Source organism: Leucoraja erinacea, chromosome 23, assembly GCF_028641065.1.
Source record: "Leucoraja erinacea ecotype New England chromosome 23, Leri_hhj_1, whole genome shotgun sequence".
Classification (NCBI taxonomy): domain Eukaryota; kingdom Metazoa; phylum Chordata; class Chondrichthyes; order Rajiformes; family Rajidae; genus Leucoraja; species Leucoraja erinaceus.
In genome coordinates, this window is record NC_073399.1 from 18,375,122 (window position 1) to 18,394,682 (window position 19,561).

General features: G+C 42.5%; 1 protein-coding gene across 1 annotated transcript in view; it reads right to left on the minus strand.

Moving 5' to 3' along the window:
• Positions 1-7,012: 7,012 nt before the first annotated feature.
• LOC129708324 (growth factor receptor-bound protein 2) overlaps positions 7,013-19,561 on the minus strand; it is a 119,061-nt gene continuing 106,512 nt past the window's right edge. The window contains exons 3-5 of the mRNA XM_055653997.1: positions 14,358-14,480; positions 13,130-13,298; positions 7,013-11,132 (exon numbers count right to left, since the gene is read on the minus strand). Coding sequence (XP_055509972.1) covers positions 10,947-11,132; positions 13,130-13,298; positions 14,358-14,480 — 478 coding nt within the window. The 3' untranslated portion in view covers positions 7,013-10,946. The remainder of the gene's footprint in view (positions 11,133-13,129; positions 13,299-14,357; positions 14,481-19,561) is intronic.

Below are 19,561 nucleotides of genomic sequence, written 5' to 3' on the forward strand. Positions count from 1 at the left end.
CAAGAAGATTATCAAGAAGTGCCCAAGAAGAGTAAGGTGACGTGCCTCAATGACTATCGACCAGTGGCACTAACGCAGGTAGTGATGAAGTGCTTTGAGAGGTTGATCATGGAGCAAATCAACTCCTACCTCGACAAAAATCTGGACCCACTGCAGTTCGCTTACCGCCACAACAGACCAACGGTTGATGCGATCTCGCTGGCCCTCCACTCATCTCTGGACCACTTGGACAACAAAAACATATGTCAGGCTGTTATTCATCGATTACAGCTCGGCATTTAACCCAATCATCCCCTCCAAGCGGGTTACCAAACTCGAAGAACTGGGTCTCTGCTCATCCCTCTGCAATTGGATCCTCGACTTCCTCATTCACAGACCACAGTCTGTTCGTATTGGTGGAAATGTGTCAGCCTCGATAACAATCGGCACGGGAGCACCTCAAGGCTGCGTGCTCAGCCCCCTGCTGTACTTACTCTATACTCATGACTGCGTAGCCAGTCACAGTGCGAACTCCATCATCAAGTTCGCTGACGACACCACCGTCGTGGGATGGATCACTGATGGGGATGAGTCAGAGTATAGAAGAGAGATCGAGCAACTGTCCATATGGTGCCAGCGCAATAACCTGGCCCTCAACACCAGCAAAACCAAGGAATTGATTGTGGACTTTGGAAGGAGTAGGACGGGGCCCCACATCCCCATTTATATCAATGGGTCGATGGTTGAAAGGGCCAAGAGCTTCAAATTCCTGGTGGTGCACATCTCTGAAGATCTTTCCTGGTCCGAGAACACTAATTCAATTATCAAGAAGGCTCATCAGCGCCTCTACTTCCCGAGAAGATTACGGAGAGTCGGTTTGTCAAGGAGGACTCTCTCTAATTGCTACAGGTGTACAGTAGAGAGCATGCTGACTGGTTGCATCATGGCATGGTTTGGCAATTTGAGCGCCCTGGAGAGGAAAAGACTACAAAAAGTTGTAAACACTGCCAATCCATCATCGGCTCTGACCTTTCTTCCATCGAGGGGATTTATCGCAGTCGCTGCCTCAAAAAGGCTGGCAGTATCATCAAAGACCCACACCATCCTGGCCACACACTCATCTCCCTGCTTCCTTCAGGTAGAAGGTACAGGAGCCTGAAGACTGCAATGACCAGGTTCAGGAATAGCTACTTCCCCACAGCCATCAGGCTATTAAACCTGGCTCGGCCAAAACTCTGATTATTAATAACCCATTATCTGTTATTTGCACTTTATCAGTTTAGTTATTCATGTGTGTATATATTTATATTATGCTATATGGACACACGTATCTGTTTTGTAGTAAATGCCTGCTATGTTCTGTGTGCTGAAGCAAAGCAAGAATTTCATTGTCCTATACAGGGACACATGACAATAAACTCACTTGAACTTGAACTTGAATCTATGGCTTGAATCCCCATGGAGAGGACGTGGATGGCCTCAGGGATGGTGTTACCAGCTACATAAAGTTATATGTGGATAACGTTGTCCCTGAGGAGACTGTACACTGTTTCCCCAACAAGCCCTGGGTCACCAGTGACATAAAGGCCCTTCTCAACAAGAAGAGGGCCTACAGTAATGGTGACAGGGAGGATGTGAAACGGGTGCAGAAAGACCGGAAGGCGAGACTAAGGCAAGGAAGACTACAGGGGGAAGCTGGAACTGAACCCCCCCCCCCCCCCCGGATCCACTTCCTCTGCCCTTTCTTTGTCGCACCTGACCATCAAGGTGAGGAAAAAGAGCTGAGCAGACTCCGCCCAGGCAAAGCCACAGTTCCGGATGGTGTCAGCCCTAGAGTACTCAAGGCGCACGCCAGCCAGTTGTGCGCACTACTCCAGCATATCTTCAACCTGAGCCTGGAGAGGGTTCCTGTGATGTGAAAGATATCCTGCCCGGAAGTCCCTGGAGAGGCTGGTCTCACTCACCTGCAACCCCAGGATAAACCCTACCTGGACCCCCTGCAGTTCACTTACCAAACCAAGATGGGTGTTGTGGACACCATCATCCACCTGCTCCATCATTCCTATGCTCACCTGGATAAGCCGGGTGAGTGGGGGCATTGGTGCTGCCTCGGAAGCCATGGGGGTGAATCTCGGGCTAAGGCTCCGTTCCGATGCCCGACCTCTGGGTCACTGTCCCTCACCTCCCCTGGACTCCCGGGTCACTGACCTTCACCTCCCCCGGACCCCAGCTGGACAGAGCACCTGGGCTGGCCCGCATTCGCGGGGAGGGGGGGAGGAAGAGAGAGGGAAATGCTCCCCAGACATCGGCAAGTCTCCGCTCACTCCGGGGTGTTGTCGCCGCTTCACTGACACACTCTCACACACAACCTAGCACAAACCCTACACACAAACTGGGACACACAAGATTTAAAGGGATATGAGCCAAATGCAGATAAATGGGACTAGTTTAGATGGGGCATCTTGATCTGCATGGACAAGTTGGGATGAAGGGCCTGTTTCCATGCTGTAAGACTATGACACTGTAGAAAGGGTGCAATTGCTCTGTAGAGTATTCAGGTACGATACATGTACATATTGGCAGGGCTGGAATTTTTTTCACTTTGAAGAAAGATTTGATAACTGGGATTGTATTCTCTGCAGCAAAGGAGGTGAAGAAAATACTTAGTTGAGGTGAATAATATTATGAGAATAGTTTCGCTTAACAAAGAGTGTAGGAAGGAACTGCAGATGATGGTTTAAACTGAAGATAGACACTAAAAGCTGGAATAACTCTGCAGGACAGGCAGCATCTCTGGAGAGAAAGAATATGTGATGTTTCGGATCGAAACATTCAGACTGAAGAGGTTGAAAACCAGCCATGAAACACAATGACTGGAGATGTGTGTTATCCAACTAAGGGCAGAAATCAGAATCATCTGTTCATCTTTATTGACGTGACACCATAATAAATATATTACAGAAAAAAAATGTTATGGTGTGGCACGGTGGCGCAGCGGTAGAGTTGCTGCCTTAGAGCACCACAGACCCAGATTTGACCCTGACTACGGGTGCTGTCTGTACAGTATTTGTACATTTCCTATGACCACATGGTTTTCTCTGGATATTCTGGTTTCTCCCACATCCGAAAGAAGTGCAGGTTTGCAGGTTAATAGGCATGTGTAAATTGTACCCTGGCATGTAGGATACAACTGGTGTATGGTAGATTGCTGGTCGGTGTGGACTTTGTGGACCGAAGGGCCTGTTTCCATATATATGTTTAACATATATATCTTAATTTCATTGAACCATATATGGTTGAATATGTGGCATTATTTTCGTCTTGTTTTTATAGTCAAAGGGTAAGGTTGATTAATTTATTTGTGCAGAACAATGATGGAAGTCTGACTCCTCTTGCTTTGTTTCTGTTTTTGTTTCTCTCTATATATATGTATAACAGCATGAATTAGAATCTGATTTCCATACATGAATATACTAAGGTCATTCATGTGCTGCACTTGTTGATCAGAGCCTGGCTCTACTGTGGAATGTAACTAGGAATGTAATTTAGCCTAACCTTATTCATACCTATTCCAATTTGAAGCATAAATGTTGCATTTGAGTGTAAGTTAAAAGACTCGCTACAGTATGCACCAAGTTGAAAAATGCAAAGGCTCCCTACCATGGGAGGGGGGACCCCCCCTCCCACACCCTCCTCTCCTTGGTCGCTAAACTCCCTCGCAATTTCTACTCTCAACTCTCACCCAATGTTGGCAGCCATAGATAATCCCTCAGAACACTTCTGGGTAATATAACTTGTCTTCCACAGATGTTAAGCTCAATAGTCTAGTTGCCTGGCTTTTCCTTGCAACCCTTCCTAAATATAAGCACAACATTAGCTACCTTCCAGTCTTCCTGCACCTCACCTGCATCTAATGATGATTCATATCTCAGCCAGGGTGCCTGCAACTTCTTCGCTTGCTTGCCAATGTCCTTGGACATGGCCTGATCAGGCCTGCAAGATTTACCTACCTTCATACGCCTTAGGGCGTTCAGCACTTCCTTAACCGCAATACAGATTGTCCTCATGACATTTCTATTAACTATCCCAAATTCTTCAGTTCTCATGTCTTTCTCCACAGTGAAAACAGGAGAAATACTCATCGATGACCTTGCCCATCTCCTGCGGATCCACAGAGAGATGACTTCTTTGGTGCTTGTTTCCCTTAATGTAGTCAAGTCAAGTCAAGTCACATTTATTTATATAGCACATTTAAAATAACAACTCTCGTTGGCCAAAGTGCTTTACATTTGTTATAAGAATAGTATAAACAAACAGACTACATACATATATACATATTGCCCTCACTCAGTGGACGTCAGGAAAGGCTTGGGAGTATAGATAAGATTTTAGTCTTGACTTAAAGGAGTCGATGGAGGGGACAGTTCTGATGGGAAGGGGGATGATGTTCCACAGTCTAGGAGCTGCAACTGCAAAGACACGGTCGCCCCAAAGCTTATGCCGAGACCTAATGTAAATAAAATATTTTTGGATATTCCTTGATATAATCTACCAGAGCTACCTCCTGCTCCATTTGCTCTCCTGGTTCCCTTCTGAAGTATGGCCCTCAGTTTGCAACTCCTCCATAGATATTCACGATCGCAGCTGCCTGTACCCATCTCCTCCTTTTTCCTGACCAGATCTTTATTTTATCTCGTCATCTAAGCTTCCTTACTCCCACCTGCCTTGCTCTTCACTCTAACAGGAACATGCACGCCCTAACTTGTCATCATACTTTTAAAAGCATCTCACATTCTGGACGTTCATTTGCCTGCAAACAACCTACGCCAATCAACTTGAGCAAGTTCTGGGCGAATACCAAGCTGACCTTGCACCAATTTAGAATTTTATCTCATGGGCCCACCCTGTCTTTATCTATACCTATTTAAAAAATAATAGAATAGTGATCGCTGGTCCCAAAAGGCTCACCCCGACATTTCAGTCACTTGCCTTTCCCAATTTCCTAAGAGTAGATGAAGCTATGCCCTCTACATATTGCCTGAGGAAACTTTCCTGAACACATTTGACAAATTCCACCCCAGTCCCAGTCTATATTGGTAAAGTTAAAATCCCCTACTATGACAACCTTATTAGTCTTGCAGTTGCCTGCAATCTCCTGGCATATTTGTCCTTATAATTTTTCTTGACTAATTGAGGGCCTCTAGTACGCTCCCAACAAGGTGATCATTCCCTTTTTATTTCTCAGCTAGACCTATAGAGCCTCACTCGATGAACCATCAATACTATCATCTCAGACCACTACAGTGGCATTCACCTTAATCAATAAAACAACAACCTCTCAATTTTTACCTCCACCTCGATCTCTCCTGTAGTACTGTATCCTGGAACATAAAACATGTATTTCACTGTACCTGGTACACATAATAAAGAATCAATTGAACCATTGCCAGTTTTGTCCTTCCCTTGGCTAGTTTTCCATATCAGCTACAATATCCAAGTTGCATGTAGCAATCCACGCCCCACTGTCATCTACCTTAACCACCAGACCTCTCATATTAAAATAAATGCAAACCTGCCTATTTTGTGCACTGAACCTTCTTCCATCACCCTCCATTCCTACTTCCAGCCACTCACCCATCTGTCCTGCATTGCATCCTGACACTCATCCACCCACTCCCCCTCCTCCCCTCCCCTCGTGCCCTCGCCAATCTAGTTTAAATCCCCCAGTGCAGCACCAGCAAACCTGACTGCCAGGATATTGGTTCCCCATCGGTTCAGGTGTAACTCATCTCTCTTGTACAGGTCACCTCTGCCCCAGAATAGATCCCAATGGTCCAAAAATCAAAATCCCTGCCGCATGCACCAACTCCTTCGTCACATATTCATCTCTCCTATCTTCCTGTTCCTAACCTCGCTAGAATGTGGCACCAGGAATAATCTGGAGATCACTACCCTGGAGTCTTGCTTTTTAACCTTTTGCTTAACTTACTAAAATCATTTGTAGCAGGATCTCATCCCTTTTCCTACCCATATAATTTGTGTCAACATGCATGGCACAATTTTTAGCTTCCTAGTGCGCTAATCATTTTATGAAGAATCAATATTAAAAATTAAGATGGAGTATTCTTCATTGCTTTGCTTCAGAAACATTCAGTTATTTCAGATCTCTTGCCAGGTCAGGGGTAAGATGCCACATTATTTCAAGGATGTAGGAGGGCACTGTATTGTACCTTGCTAATCAGGAACAACCCCAGGAACTCGCTTCACACAAGTGTACACAGGGGAATGTGACAAGTGGAGGCAGCACCCCATACAGAGTGGGGTCACTTGGAAACTGCTCCGAGGGCTGACGTGAACCTCTGGACTAGGCGGGTGGCAGTGGCTCAGCAGATAGCGTGGCTGCCTCACACCACCAGTGATCCAGATTATTTCTGTACTGTACCTGTTCCCCCTAGATCCTCTGCCTTCCACTCACATCCCAGACAGTAAGTTAATTAGTTAGCGTATATTACTCTTGGCATACGTGGGTGGTCGGAGGGCGTGCTGATGGTCATCCAAGGGAAGATAGGTGGGAAGTGGGACTGAAGTTTGCTGAAGGGTGGTACAGACTCTGGTACAGACAATGGGGTCCTTATATTGAGAGAAATACGAGATAAAGTATTCTCCCCCCGTTCAAATGAACAATAGTGCCTAAAATCACCTATTTCTTGTGCCTGCTACAAGGTTTGGATTTCATTGACTGAAGACTTTGCTAAAACAGACATTCAATGTGCTGCAAACCTCAGTTACCCGTTTCAAGTTCAAGTTACATTTATTATCACTTGCACCAATTGGTACAGTGGGTTTCATCTTTCAAACATAAATTAATGTAAAAGAAAAACATGTTATAGCATAAAATTACTTCAAGGTAGATTGATTAACTCTTTCCTTACAGAGGGCATAAAGCAAGGAGCAGTGGAGGCACAAAGTTAAAATGGCACAGTGAGAGGACTGGTGTAAGCACATGCCAACAAAAGAAAGCTAGGTCACTTCATGAAGAATACACAGCATTTTATTATTCACAGTTAATTTCTAACTACCAAATGCATTGAGAATCAAGGGATAAGTACACAGGCCTTTCCATTTTAACATTGATTTTTTAAAAATATATACATGAAATGTCTGCAAGGCTTATGATATACACCAATTCAAATAAAGTAAACAATCAAATGGTCCATTTGCCAAAAGCTCTCACACACATTTAATAGTTTTGGTGACAGTGTGTAGTGGAAAGCTCAATCTCATTAGTCTCATCATTCCTTTGCAGTTTCCCAGTGTAAGGCAGAAACAAATTCTCAGGGAAATTAAATTAAAATGTTACTGGATTCCAGGAACCAAAACTTAATTTCAGACCAACCTGCAAACACAGTCAAACCTCCTGGTGCCCAGTACGCTTGGAATCTGATCCCAGAGGATAATCAGAATTACCTTACAGAAGTCATATCCCTGACCAGTTCATAAGCTAGCTCCCTTGTCCTGTACACGCTCCCCCAGCATGTACAAACTTGGTGGGGTATTCCATAGACTGTATGTGAGAAGAGGCTACACACATTTGTCGGTAAACATGTCATTCCACTCCTTCATCCACTAGAATCTCAGGGTAACAGTGGGCATATAAAGTGTTAATCATAAACCAAAAAATAGCCAGCACTCTAATACCGTCCATCTTACCAAATGTGGAGTTGGTTTGTCACAGCACATTAGGGTATGGCACAGGAGGATAAATATGTCACTACAATATTAGAATGCAGGATATGTGCAACAAGGTATTCCATTGGTACGTGTATATCACAGTATAATATAAGGATAAAGTACAGTGGGGACAAGTTTGTTACTCAATAACACTGGGGTAAATAAAATCTATTGCAGGTGACTGAGAGGATATATTAAGATCAAGGTGCTTAAAAAAAGAAAGAAAAATGCATTGATTGATTCAATATCCTCTGGTGCCTATGCCAATAAGATGTCGGTATCAGAATATGCTAACCATGCCCAGTCACAACACTGAATGCTGTGCTTACAGATTTATGCAATTAAAAAAATTAAATAAATTTGCACCACATGTACATAATTCTGTACAACAGTATTCGTGTTCAGCTTAAAGACTGGCTTAGGCCTCGATTCCTGGCTCTTTTAGGAACTGTTATTACAAATCAATCTGTGGGTTGGGGAACAGAAGTTACCGTTACAGACTGTGCAGTTTTCATCTTGCTCAGTCGATGCATTGCAACGCATGCTTTGAGTCAACCATCAGGACTTAATGGGTTGGTTCCACTTACCACTACCGACAAGTTGCGTGTGTGTTTCTAGAGGTTGTGAATGTTTAAGCTCTAAGGCATTACCCACCATTTGGCTGACTGGCTTTCAGTCAGAAGTATCCCCTTTAAAGCAAGTTCTCTATCAACAGTCCTTGAAAGTGCATGCAGGAAATTGGACTGTGCAGGGGCTGAACCAGATGCATTCTTGTCCATGTACTTAACGCATAGATGGTAACTCTAGCTGGTCACATCAACAAAACAGAAACCAATCATCAATAAACAGGCAAGCTGCTGTTTATAATTATATATATTTAATGTTAATGTGCTGTATCACTTATAGGCATGGCAAAGGAGATAGTGGAGGGGAGGGTGAGGATGGTGAAGGAGGAACTACCACCAGAGGGAAAAGGGCAGATGATTCCAGGGGATGGATCAGGAGCTTTAATTTCTACCTGTCTGCTTTGGAGCTTATCTCTCAGTGTGTCTTGGCCACTTTTAACTGGACCATGCCCCTATCCCCACCAACCCCAGGCTGTATTTAGGAAATTCTTGTATATGAATGATTCCAGAATTTAATTTCTAATCTGCTCTTCAACAATTGATGTATCAGCAATTGATGCATGGAGACATCCTTAACATTATTCAGGCACTAATTGTTATCTTGTGTCTTTGCAGAAACTGCCCACATCCTACTAGCAGTAACTAGATTGGGTCAGGTTTCCATGGTGACACTTTTTCCTGATTTGTAGTGAAAGCCAATACACTGACTCCAGACTTCAGTGACAACTCTGATATTCCTTCTTCCAAGGATTGGTAAATTCTGACAATGATCTACTCAATACTCTCTATTTCTCTGCCCGAAGTTTGCTCATCGTCCAATGTTCCATTGCTAACAGAGATGGGTCACATGCAAATATTAGCACTTCTATGCCCGTTTAGCCTGCCCACCATCTCCTCCCCTGGCAAGATGCTGCAGTGCCACTAGAAATTGGGCATGCTGGCAATTTTACAACTGCCAGATTCAGACCACTGGGTGGCCATGACTGGCATACAAACCCAGTGTGCAGGGCCAGCCACGTGGGGGACTTGAGTATCACGTCACCAGAACAGCACATAAAATGCAGAGAAGCCAGGAAAATGCCACGATGCCAAGGAGCAGGCTTACCCATCATGGCAGATTTGGCAAAGTGTAACTGGGCTGGGGTTACCCATGCAAGGATCAGCATAAGCTGTTGTATTCGTGGATCCAAGGCAATTGGCCTGAACAGCAGTAACTTTCAACATCGGTTCAATTGCAACTAATTTTCATGATCACTGACTTAAAAAGCAAAATGGCCTAAGAAATAAATTATTACAGTGCTTGATTGTGACAGAAGCGAAGAATTTAATAAAAATGCAAGCCAGCTTTAAAAACCAAAGTTCACTAAGAACTAGAATTTCTCAGTTACGTCATCAGATATTGTGTTCAGCTCAAAATAAAAATCTATCTCCCATGTCCAGGATGGGCTGGTGATAGCCTGCAGCTCCCTCAGTAGAACACAGCAAAACCAGTGCTGGTTTCATAAATATTAGTCTGGCTAGAGGGATGAGCTGGGCAGAATGGTGCAAATGTGGAGAGAATGGCAGGATAACTGTAGTTAGTACCTACACTGCAGTGGACAGAATGAGCAGGTACCAGGAATTGCTGCCAGTGCCTGTAGAATTAGCCCCTTTTTAAACTTGGCACGACAACCATTGCTTTGCTAGTGAGAAATGCTTAACTCGTCAGACGCGCCGCTGCTCAACTAGGGCTGCCTGCAGTGGAGAAGAGGGACAATGATCATTTGAGACCAGTGTTCAAACACCAAGCTGCTGGCTTCTCCAGGCCTCGACTCGGTCAACTTCCCTGTCCCAGTCGCAGGCTAGTTAGCCAATGGCACATCAGTGTGAATTGCCCAATATCTGCCCATCAACTGACTTGAAGCTCTCAGTTATCAAGGTGAATTAGAGCAAGAAAAAAATAAATCTGTATTTGAAAAATAAACAAAAAAAAATCAAAAGGCACTATGAAGACGTAATTCTGAAAGTGCTCAGCCAAACACCTTTAAAACCATTAGAAGCCCGACCTCCTGTATAAACTCCTAGAACATGCTGTTGATAAAAGCCGCCAAGTTATTCTCTAAAATTACGTCATCTTGACAATTTTATACATGATTCCTATAGCTGCGAGCTGCTGGAGGAAACTTTAGGCTTATTTCCAAGGACAAGCTAAATTAACAATTTGTACAGTGAAAACAAAGCAGGAATTCCATGTGGAAATACACAAGGCCAAGAATGATTTGTTTTCTTTTAAAAAGACCCAAGGCAAGGACTGTTACTGATCTCCTGCCCGTATTGTTACATTGCTGATAAGATTATCCAAATTTGCATAGAGAAAAAACATTTAAATTCTACAACAGGATTAGAATAATGGAATTATAACCCATGCACAGACTTACAGGGGGGGAAGAGAAGAGGAGAGGGACGGGTTAGAGGAGAGGGGGAAGCAGCTGTGGAAACCTATTGGTAAAACCGCTCAGCTGTTCTGTTCCACCTCAGAATTGGTTTTGGCGCTCTAGTTTGAAGTTCCATACAGACTGCAAAGTTCACGGGGGAGCCGTGATTGCCTTCAGGTTTCAGCACAGCTGTCCATCAGATGTTTCTGTTGACTGGAGTGACGTAATTGCGAGGGAACATGCCCGATTGCCCGTGGCAACTGCCCTTCCACCAGTTAGGGTCCGAGTTGTCGAGAACCTGGATAAACTCACCGCGGCGAAAGCCAAGCTCGCCTTCCTCCTGCGGGTCGAAGTCGAAGAGCGCCTGTACGTACGTGGGTTGCTGTGGAGGCGGATAACAAAGACGGAGTTAGCCAGGCAGAAGGTGCACGTCTCATTCAGGTACTGGATGTGGGTGTTCATGGAGGGGTGGTGACTAATTCATTGACGACACTGTTCTCGCACTCTTGCATCAGTCAGATTAAAAATTCTCCTTCTTCTCTCGGTTTGCAAACAGACTGATGTCTGTATTGCTTAGTCTTATGATACAATATGTCTTACAGCAATTTCAGAATGTTCTGAGGCAAGTCAAATGAAAACTTTGGGTTGTACTTATATCTACTCTTGGGAGAAGTGAGAGAAGCTAAAGCTCCAATGAATCACTTGAAAAATTAGCCCTCCACCTGCCTTCAACTGAGGGACTGTGGAGGATTCGCCTCAAATTTGAGTGCTCTCAGTAATTCATCTTCATTCTGCTAGATGATGGCATGCAGATTCTAACCAATAGGTCTCTCTCAACCCGAATCTCAGTGCAATCCCAACCTCAGTCTATCTCAACCTCAATCTCAATGGTGTCAGCCCAACCCTCTTCATTTTTAATTGTATTATTATGTAAAGAACGTGGTGAGAGGTGCAAGTAATAAACAGTCCCAAAGCAAAAAAGCACAGGTTTAATAAGGAAACACCAGAGGCTGGAATCTTGAGCAAAAAAATAAACTGTTGTGAAGAACTCAGTGGGTCAGAAAGCATCCGCGGAGGGAACTGGACAGAATGTTTCAGGTCGGGACCCTTCGAGGTTTAATATGGTTTGTAACATCATGCTGAACCACAAATGAAAGTGGAACTTCGGCCTTATCTTTGTGGTCTACCTCTGAATGTACCTTCTTATGAAACCTGAACATTAGCATTTTACAGCTCTGCCACCAGGAACCATCCTGAGCTCAGCAAGGCTGACAATATGGCCATACATTTGTACAATGGGTAGAAGCTTATAACTGAAGTGAGAAGGCACAAATGACAAGTACAGAGGTCTAGGGGCTGGTCTTTTGTTCCATGCTCCAAACACATTTTTAAGTCAGGTGTCAGAGATGAAATGCTGCAACGCAACAAAACAAATTCTAACACTCCCTCATTCAAGTTGCTGCAATGTTTCAACTATACCAAAAATGGGAGGCAAGAATTATCAAAATCTGAGGCCAGTGTGTAAATGCTCAGAGCTTCCTTCCCATTGTTTCATTCTTACATTGTCCTCCTTTTCACCCACTTCGCTTCTTAAGATATAGAATCAAATATTTCCTCACTGTCAAAGGGAAATAACTTGTAGGAAACTGATTATCACATAGGAAGTTATATATTATTACGTAGGAAATTATTGCTACATGACGGGACATCAGCAAATGTATGAGAAGGCCAAATGGTCTGAGACCTGCAATGGGAAGCCAACCTCCTATTTCTAGCTATTCGTTGAGTGTATGCTAAGATGGGAAGCACTTATACACGAGCCATTACAGTACAGCCTATCCTGACCTCTCCCGAGTCTGGATGACTAATGACCCACCCTCGCCAACATGTTAATTACAGCCATTTTCAATATTTTCAAATGTTGAAGGCATTATCCTACCAAGAGCCAAATGTTCACAACCCGTAATTGGAGACAGAACATCCCTATTATTAATTCAAGCAAGCATCAGGGTAAAAAAATATATATATCACTCAGCTGCTAATATCAAAGACACACACCATCCTGGCCACGCTCTCTTTTTGCTAATGCCATCGGGAAGCTGATATCCGTTACCTCTAGGTTCAAGAACAGCTTCTTCACAACAACCATCCTGTATAACCTTAGCTCAGCATTAAACCATTACAGACTGTACCACCATGGCTGCTTTACCTACTTTGGGTTTTGCACTATCATGGTCTGGTTAACTTGAAATTGATAATTTATTGGATATTTATTTTTTGTTGTTACATCTAATATGCTGTACAGCTGCAGCAAGTAAGACTTTCATTATTCCGGCTCTTATTTGGTGCACATGACAAAGGCAACATTCAAGATCTTACCTGTGGGACCTGCTCGATATCACGCAGGAAGATCTGCTGATTCCGAGACACAGATGTTGATCTGTGATAATCCACTAGTTCATTCAGAGAATTAAACTTTACTACCCATAAGAAGTACTTTCCTGCTCCGTCACGCAATACTTTAAAATGCTGCACATCATTCCCAAACCTGAAATAAACAGAAAGGATTTTTTTTTTTAAATGACATTAACATTGAGGACTGAAATTGTACAATTCAACCTACTTGCTGACTCTGCAATTCCTTTAATACATGTTCCTCCTAACTGCACTGCTCGATTTCTGTAGATTACTGCTGATGTATATAGAGGACATTTTGACATCTCATGCAAGATGACAAGTGCTTGGCTATTTAACCATGGAAAGCATCATATCCGTTTTCATGTGATAGTTATTCACTTCAATTTCCATCATGAAGTACTGAATCGTAATGGGTGGGGAAAATGGTGGTGGACTGAACATCAGTATTCCTCTAGCTCTTGGTCAAGCAGTACATGTCTAATATGAGCAAAATTCAAAGTCTTGAAGGAACTCAGCTAGTTAGACAGCAACTGTGGAGGAAATGGGTGGATGACATTTTGGGTTGGGACCCTTCTGAATTTCACCGTACTTTAGTCTTGTGCTCAATGTTCTAGCATTTTGAGTCTATTGTGTGTTCACCTGTCTAACATGCCTCACTTCACACAGCCTCAACATTTAATTTCACAATCTCCATAATTAAGTAACAACAAAAATTAATTGAGATTTGAACTTCAAGCAGGTCTATTCATAAAATTGCTTTCAAATCCAATTTGAGGCCAGAGTTCTCTGACTTGCTGAACAATCTACATAGATAGGGGGCAGCAGTGACTACAGTTGAGATTCCTGTTTGGTACTACAGAAACCAAATGTCCACATGGAGAACTAAAATTAGCTCAAGACTGGGGCAGTCAGCATCACATACTGAAATTGGTGTGTTCTTGGTCCCAAACAGGCTCTCCAAGGGACACCTCCAGCAGAGAGGCCAGTGTGATTGTTGATTAGAGATACTTCTGGTTTAATTTTATTTTTAATGTAGCCTTTTCCCCACTGTTATTTATTTTCCCCACTTTGAAGGGAATACAAGTCCCTATCCCCAGAGATTTGATTCATAGCACACAGCCTTTCAGCCCATCAATTCTTTGACAGAGCAACCCACCTAATTCCATCAAAAAACATGTCAACTACTCACTTGACTGAGAGCGAGAAATCACCGGGCGCACTTTCACTTTCCCGTATGAGGAAGGCTCCATCATGCCTCTGTTTGCTGAGCAGTTCCTCTGCCTTTGCTCTGGAGATTTTCCCGAAGAACCACCTGTGAAGAGAAAAGGGGAGATTCACTCTGGTGTACTAGGACAACACCGCCACTCTCAGAGGAGTAGGTACTACCATGCACCAAGCAAATATTTCCATAACGACCTTTAATGCAGCAAAGTATCCCAAGGCACATCACAAAGGCATGAGGCAAAAACCCACTAAACCAAGTGGAGGAACAGGACTGGTGATCAAATGTTTATTCAAAGAGGTAGATTTGAAGGAAGGGACAGGCTGCTTAAAAGGATTGCAATGGGAATTCCAGAGTTCGTGGTGAAGACAATGGAAGAAGAAAGCAAAGAGTAAAACTGGAAGATTGCAGAGGTCATTGGATGTGTGGTGGGGGGGGGGGGGGGGGGGTGATAGAACAGGGAAGAGGAGGACTGGAGTTGACAGAAATATAAATGGACATAACAATCCAAGGAGAGGAACATTAAATTATTTGGGACTTGTCAGCCACTGCATTCTAATGAGCAGAGGGGGTGACACGTAGGGGGTTTCAGATATCTCGATGTGTTATAAATTAGGATGCATGAAGCAGAGTTTTGAATGCTTATGGGAGGCTGGACTGACGTAATGAAATAGTCAAACCTGGAAGCATGGGTGAGAATTATAGACACAAAATAAAGTTGTTGGGAACATCCAACTTTCTGTGATTACATTCACCTTCACACCTTATCCATCAAGTCTATCTTTTTTGGATGGTCTAATTCTAGTCCTGGTTTGATAGCTTACCACCACCATAACCTTATAAGCCTTAAATTTCTACTATTCCCTGGGATTAGTATTTATGCAGAGATTAATTAATAAATTATTACAGCTGGGTTTCTGTTCCATTCCTTGAACACCCAAGTGCCATGATGACTCACAGTAATGATGGCTGACATTGCAAGGCCTAAAAGCTCTTATGAGCTGCCCACTTTGTCCACAGTTCCTCTTCCACTTGATTTGCTTTGGCTGCCCTTATAAATCTATCCAGTCAAGAGACAAAACGCCCACCACAGGAACTGGAATCTGAGAGTAAGAGGCCAGAACCTCCTTAATGGCTCCATCAGCGGGCCAGAATATGCTTTGATTTACCAACTTGCTCTGGGAGCTCAGGGCAAGAAGAAGGAACCTCAGAGCAATAAACTTATCAGTGTCAAGTTATTAATATTCTTCAGTAACAGAATAGTTGGGGCAAAAAAATAGTCTTTTCACAAATTATAGCCTCTTGCGAAGCAAATGGCATTCGAACAAAATGCATCTCCTCAATATAAATAATTGTTTAATTGGAAAAATACCAGGTTCCCTCCCACCTGCTAATGATGGCACTAGAGTTGAAAATGCATATTTTTATAATCTGAATAATTCTCTCATGGCGAGTGAAATGAAGCACAAGTGCTACATCTTCACCTACCCCAGAATCCCCGACAGTAACGTATGCAACAGTCTTGACAATATTTGGGGACATTATTTAAAACACATTCAAACCTACTGAAGGAAAATTAGTGCCTCTATCAGAACTTCGGAACATACAGCTATACAAATCTGAGGTGCAGTCAGTTTGAGTGACATATTAGACAATTTACACAAAGGTCCAGCGAAAAGTCTGAAGCACAATTATTAACTCACTGAAGGAAGTGATGTATTTTATGATTTAAGAAGGAACTGCAGATGCTGGAAAATCGAAGGTAGACAAAAATGCTGGAGAAACTCAGCGGGTGAGGCAGCATTTATGGAGCGAAGGTAATAGGCAACGTTTCGGGTCGAGAAGAAAGGTCTCTACACACACACTCTGAAGAAGGGTCTCGACCCGAAACATTGCCTATTTCCTTCGTTCCCTAGATGCTGCCTCACCCGCTGAGTTTCTCCAGCATTTTTGTCGGCCCTATTTTATGATTTAAGTCACTGTGCCACATTTTTATTGTGCTTAGTGACATCTGTGAATCAATGAGATGGAGTGATTTCTCATTACTGTCATCACTGATAATTGTGAGTGCAAACTCAATCTAGTTTTGTATAAAGTCATTTTTGTTATGCATTTTTAACAAAATACCTGAGACTTTTATTGGATGGATTGTTGATTGAGATTTGCTCCACTATTTCAATTCAAATAAACAAATCAATCACAAATTAAAGAATTCAATAAAAGATGGAGGAATAAAGCGAGCAGGATGAAGGGCTGACTTCTGGAATTAATCCAGCCGGTGATGAGCTTGAGCTCTGGCCTTGGTAAGGAGAGTACATCCACAACTGACCTTAGCGAAACAGGTTTTGAGAAGGAGTTGCTCCTTCTGATCATTGTCCAATGACTGTTGCTGGAAAATGGCAGTTGCACTGGAAAACAGATATGCACAGTAAGTGCACACTGTCCATTACCTATTTAATTTATCCAGTTAATAAGTGCCTATGCATGGAGACATTGTAACCATGCACATCAGTTAATGTGGAGATGGGACCAGGTTTATCCACTTCCTCTGGAAACCCCTTCCCTCACAGCTGAATAGTCTGCTCATTCTCACAGCCAAGACACACAAGGAAGACTAGCATAGTCAGATATATATGGGCTGCCAGGGCACGTGTCTTGAATGTCAGTGAATAACTTCCAGCAAAACAAATAATGAGGGCGACGAAGCAGTAGAGGGATAACCGATTACAACTCCTACAAGTGGTGACCCAGACAAAATGTGCATTAGCATAGGTTAGTGATTAATCCCATTCTAGAGTTTAGCCACAGGTACCAGAAAATATTAATAGCAATTGAATGAACTGGTTCTTGTCTGTATGGGAATGTGTAACAGTGGTCAGACTCTAACTGTTTAGATGCAAACAGAGGCAAATATTTGGAGAACGGGGTGGGCAATGGCAGAGCACACTTTTACTTTGGATCCAACCTAGCTTAGAGATAGAGCATGATAACATGCCCCTTGGCCCACCATTGATCACCCATTCAGATTAATTATTTTTTTCTTCCACTTGCGCATCCACTCCCCACACACTAGAGGCAATTTATAATGACAAATTAAATTACACACTCTTTGGGATGTGGGAGGAATCTGGAGCATACCCATGCAGTCACACACAAGGAGTACATAAAAACATCACACAGCAGCACCCGAGGTCAGGATCCAACCTGGCCACTATCTCCTCATTCTAAATGTGCAGAAGATGCAAAAATGCAGTTATAAACAAAAGTCTTCAACAAAAGACTCCACCACTTTAGGTGAAAAATAAAAATAAGTATATGCAAGTGAACAATCTGTCCAATCCTATTGCAAAAGGTGATCATTTGCCCAGTCAAAATACAGTCCAAAAGTGAGAAGGAGAAAGATGATTTTTCATGTTCTAAAATAATTTCTTCTGGAAATAAGCAGAATCATGGAAGAAAAAGTAAAATATTTTTTGGATAGCACAAGCATTGTGAAAGGTTAATCCTGAAACTAGTCCTTTGGCCCAACACACCCATGCTGACCAAATCAGAAGTGACCATAAAAGTGGTCACAAGGAGGCCTCAGTAGTCCCAAAGTTACGTAACGTCTTGTGTGTGAAACAAAGCTGAAGTTATATTGCAAAATCAGAACTCGGGCAGAGTTTCAATTGAGTGCACTTATAACATTTAGAATGATTTCTCAAATTGATTGAATCATGAGGAACATTACCATTCAGAAAGAACAGGATTTATATTTGGAAAGCCTATTTCATTATCCCAAAAGCCAATGCTGGACTTTACTCACTCTGATTCTTGAACAGCGATGCCCTCCAGAATTTTCTTACTTGGTTTTGATTAACTCATTATCAGATAAAATTCTCTTTTCTACTATTTCCACATCCATGTCACAGGCCATCTGTGTTCTTGCCTCAGCCCATCTGCCGTTTATGCCAATTTACTTTTATTTCCTCCAGACCAAAACCATAGCTTTGTTGTGGCACAAGAGGCAGCCATTTGGCCCACTCAGTCTGTTAACCCATTCTCCTGCTGTTCCCCATAGCCCTGCAGATTTTTTTCCTCCTAAAGCCCCATCCTATTCACTTGATGAATAGCTTTCACCACATTTAAAAGCAGTGCATCCCAGATCAGTATGACTCCCTGTTTTCCCCGCATCTTTACCCTATCACTTTGAATTTGTGGACACTGGCTCTTGAAACATCACGTCTCCATTTATACTCAAAGGTATCAAAGTTATTTTATTGGTCACATTCACATACACCTAAGTGTAGTGAAGTGAAATGCTTCTTGCCATTTTGCAGCACATAAAGAATGAATACAGACATAACATTAATAAGAGTTTTAAAAATAAAGAACATCCCCCCACAATGGTTCCCATTATGAGGGAGTTAGATGTGGCCCTTGTGGCTAAGGGGATCAGGGGGTATGGAGAGAAGGCAGGTACGGGATACTGAGTTGGATGATCAGCCATGATCATATTGAACGGTGCAGGCTCGAAGGGCCGAATGGCCTCTACTCCTGCACCTTTCTATGTTTCTATGTCTATGTTTCTATGAGGGAAGGCACAAAGTCCAGTCCCCAACCCCAGTTCTTGAAAAGCTTTGTAAATATATCAAATATATCGCTCCAAAATGTATTCAACTTTGTACATCCTACAAATGAATGTGTTATATTAGCATTTTGAAACAAACATTTATCGCATCTGGGAGAGACGTTTGGGTAGAATTTATTCAACCTCGTTTTTGAATAATATAGTCTGTGTGATAGTTTAAATTGAATTAAATTATGTCTTGCATTAATGGAACAATTATGTGTCTTCATCAGATACTTTCCCCATCTATCTTTCGGGATCTTTATCATTAGTTCATGTTCCCAATCTTCTCTTAGTGCCTCTGTTGAGGGTAATTCTCTATTTAATATATTATTATAAAAGTATGATATTAGTTTTTGTGAATCAGCCTTAATATTCATTTCTTCTTCTAAAGGGTCTAAAAATATAGTTTGAAATCTGTGTATATTTCTTAAAGTCACATATCTGTATATATTTTAAATATTGATTATCATTCAGCTTAAATTTTGATTTTAATTGTTGAAATGATAACAATTTGCCCAATTCATACATATCTCCTACTTTCCTAATCCCCAGTCTATCC